This window comes from Pristiophorus japonicus, chromosome 22 (assembly GCF_044704955.1).
Source record: "Pristiophorus japonicus isolate sPriJap1 chromosome 22, sPriJap1.hap1, whole genome shotgun sequence".
In the NCBI taxonomy this organism is placed as follows: domain Eukaryota; kingdom Metazoa; phylum Chordata; class Chondrichthyes; family Pristiophoridae; genus Pristiophorus; species Pristiophorus japonicus.
Genome location: NC_091998.1, coordinates 37,905,385 through 37,909,090, shown reverse-complemented (window position 1 = coordinate 37,909,090; position 3,706 = coordinate 37,905,385). Strand labels below are relative to the sequence as shown.

General features: G+C 47.8%; 1 protein-coding gene across 2 annotated transcripts in view; it reads right to left on the bottom strand.

Annotated features, from left to right (window-relative positions):
* Positions 1 to 1,607: 1,607 nt before the first annotated feature.
* erlin2 (ER lipid raft associated 2) overlaps positions 1,608 to 3,706 on the bottom strand; it is a 41,752-nt gene continuing 39,653 nt past the window's right edge. The window contains exon 11 of one of the 2 annotated variants that reach the window (XM_070865942.1): positions 1,608 to 2,873. In XM_070865942.1, coding sequence (XP_070722043.1) covers positions 2,769 to 2,873 — 105 coding nt within the window. In that variant the 3' untranslated portion in view covers positions 1,608 to 2,768. The remainder of the gene's footprint in view (positions 2,874 to 3,706) is intronic. The other variant, XM_070865941.1, reaches the window with a different exon arrangement.

Here is a 3,706-nt window from a genome sequence, read left to right as displayed (position 1 = left end):
TTACTTTCATAATCTATCTTCCCCCTCTTTATTATTTTTTTAGTCATTCTTTGATGGCTTTTAAAAGTTTCCCAATCGCCTGGCCTCCCACTCGTCTTGGCCACATTATATGCCTTGTTTTCAATTTGATACCATCCCTTACATCCTTAGTTAGCCACGGATGGTTATCCCTTCTCTTACAGCCTTTCCTTCTCATTGGGATATATTTTTGAGTTATGAAATAACTGCTTAAATGTCTGCCACTGCTAATCAACCGTCCCACTCTTCAATCTATTTCCCAGTCCACTTTAGCCAACTCTGCCTCCATACCTTTGTCGTCTCCTTTATTTAAGCTTAGGACACTGGTTAGAGATCCAACTTTCTCACCCTCCAACTGAATTTGAAATTCAATCATGGTATGGTCACTCATTGCTCGAGGATCCTTTATTAGGAGATTGTTTATTAATCCTGTCTCGTTACACAGTACCAGATCTAAGATAGCCTGCTCCCTTGTTGGTTCCGCAAGGAAACTATTTCGGATACACTCTATGAACTCTTTCTCAAGGCTACCCTGGCCAATTTGCTTTGTCCAATTAATGTGAAGGTTAAAATTGCCCATGATTATTGCCGTTCCTTTTTTACAAGCCTCCATTATTTCTTGATTTATTCTCCGTCCAACAGTGTAGCGACTGTTCGGGGGTCTATAGACTGCGCCCACCTGCGACTTTTTCCTTTTATTATTCCTCTTACCCAAACTGATTCAACATCTTGATCTTGTGAGCCAATATTGTTTCTCACTAACACATCCTTTATTAACATTTCCATAGGGTAGATGTAGAGAAAAGGTCTCCACTTGTGGGGAAGACTAAAACTAGGGCCATAAGTATAAGACAGTCACCAGTAAATGCAATACGGAATTCAGGAGAAACTTATTAGCCCAGAGAGTGGTTAGAATGTGGAATGTAGATGTGAATAGTTCCTTCATCGTCGCTGGGTCACAATCCTGGAACTCCCTCCCTAACAGCACTGTGGGAGCACCTTCACCACACGGACTGCAGCGGTTCAAGAAGGCGGCTCACCACCACCTTCTCACAGGCAACTAGGGATGGGCAATAAATGCCGGCCTTGCCAGCGACACCCAGGAATTAATTTTTAAAAAGTAGCGATGCATTTAAGTTAGATAAAAACATGAGGGGGAAAGGAATGATATGTTGATGGGGGGAGATGGAGAGGGTGGGAGGGGGCTGGTGTGGATCATAAACCCCGGCACGGAGCGGTGGGGCCAATGGCCTGGGTCTGTGCTGCAAACACCGCCACTGGTCGGATTCTCTGTCGCGCCCCATTCAGGATCACACGAGAAAAAGCAGCCGCTGGGGTGAGTTGTGCAGCCAAGCTGTGGAACTGTACCCGCAGAGAGAATCAGCACCTACGGGGCAGAAGTTGGGGGAGCGAGAAAGAGAGTGGGGGGGAAGGGGGCAGAAACATAAAATCAGCCAGCATGAGAACTCCGAGCGGAATGGAACGGAGAGCCACTAGGCCGAAGCGGGCTGGGAAGGTCGTGCGCCCACGAAACGGTCCCTCGCCCCCAACACCATCCCGGAGATAAAATCACTCGCTCACCAGTGTCGACACATCCACAGTTTTTTTTTATTGGAAGTTATCAGAACACTGAAAAATCAACAGATTAGGCTTCGTGAAAAAAAACCTCCCACCACAATTCAACATTTCAAACACACAGGAGGGAGGAAGAAGAATAATTTAAAAAAAATCACAGTTGGAATTATATCGGACAGCTCCAGCTAGAAAGAATTTCACTCATTTAAACACACGCACACACCTTGAATCACATTGACAATTACTGCCCTGGAGCAAATAATCAAGCTCCAACAATCCACCTCCCCCTGCGTGGGACGTGACTGCCTTCCCTCGGCTGTCCCCGCTCGGGTGCAAAGAACGGTAACGCAGTGTCGTGTTCGCATTTAGTTTTTTTTGCAGGGGGCGGGGGAAATAAGACAGACTAAATCGGAGAGACGATACCCTCAGACGGTCTGAATTTCATTCCCGATGCTCATCACCCGGAGGTCAACAAGAACCCGGACTGGAGGGTGGGATTAATGTTTGCGCAATGGCGGACACGGACGCTCTGAACCGGTCAGGACAGGGCCAGGTCACACCCCCGCCCCGCGGGAAGCCCCTCCCAGCAGCGCCAGTCTGCAGGGTTGGAAGGAATGTGAGTCGGAATCGCCTCAGTGCAGTGCGGTCGTTGTGAATCGAGTCGAGCGCGGCAGCATGATGCCCCTCCGCCAAGGCGAAGGTCTTAGTGCGCTCTGAAAGAACCCGGGTTTTCAAGTGAAGCAGGGTTAGAGGACAAGGGGATAACTGACCCATGTCATGCAGACATGATACAGTCCCCATCTTAAAGTTAACTTACTTTGTTAGATTTCCCTTGGAGATTCCTGTGGCAACATTTATAATGGGAACTGCTTATGTAGAGGTGTCACGCTGTAATGACGCATTCCTACCAATAGGCGTGTTGCAGCGCCACCACTGGTGAGAAGGTGTAATTACAGTGTGACGCGTTTACATAGACAGTTCACATTATTTGTTGGATGTGGGAATTTTAAAACAGGAGATGTGGTCATGAAGTGCGTACAGATTTTAATATCTTCTAGTCAGATTACACCATTAAAAAAAATTGATTCAATATTTCCTGATGAGGGATTTTATCTGATAATCTATTTACATTTCTAGTCTCGATATTAAGCTTGCATGAACACAATGATAAGTGACTAGTCTTGTACCCTAATGATCACAGCATAAAGTGGCTGCACATGGTTTCGAATCGTTTGCCCTTTGCATTCTGGAAACACAAAAGTAACTGGTTTCGTATGAACCTGAAAAACAGGGGAATGTGCTTCAATTAGTAACAAACTGATTTTGTAGCCATTGAGACTGGTTTGGAACATTGTGATTGGTTGGCGCAGTCTCCCCTTAACCTTTGCAGCAAGCCGTGGGGATTCATTTGGGTCTGCTCGGCACCCCGTTGCAAAGATTGCGACGAGAAGTTACGCCCTCCTGTCGTTACTGTGATAAACCCATGGCCATCGATAAACTGGCAGCGAAAATCGTCAACATAATTGGGCTACGAGAAAATGGAATGAGGGGAGCGGAAAGGAAGGGAGGGAGGGCCCCGCAGAGTGCCAGGAGGGACAGCATGATGTGGGGGAAAACTATTGCACCGGCATTGTCGCTAAAGTGTCGGGGCCAGCAAAGGTTAAAGACCGAGGCAGAGGAATCAGTGCAAGTCGGGTTACACCATCATATCGAATGTGTAGCGTCGCTCGGAGAGTTTTGATCCCTTCTTGATCGGGTCGCGAAATAACGGCTGCATCCAGCTAGACTTCTCCCCCTGGGAACTCCTATATACCATCTCTCCGCACTGATTCTTAAAGGGAAGTCGGGTCTGCAGAACAAAGCAGCAGTAGGTCTGCTCCACAGGCGATACACACTGGCCAGCGAGGTCACCGAGATCTATAAGGTCAGGAAGAGGAAACACTCTGTTTCCCCGCTGCCAAGGTGGGCTCTCGCGCAAGTGAGTTACGAACTGGCGCACGTGATGTGAACGAGGGTAAAATCCACGTGCTGTCGATCGCTCCCTTGTCTCGCGCTCTCTCTCTCTCTTGTCTCTCTCTCTTGGGAACTGGTGATACTGTAGAGCCCGGAACCT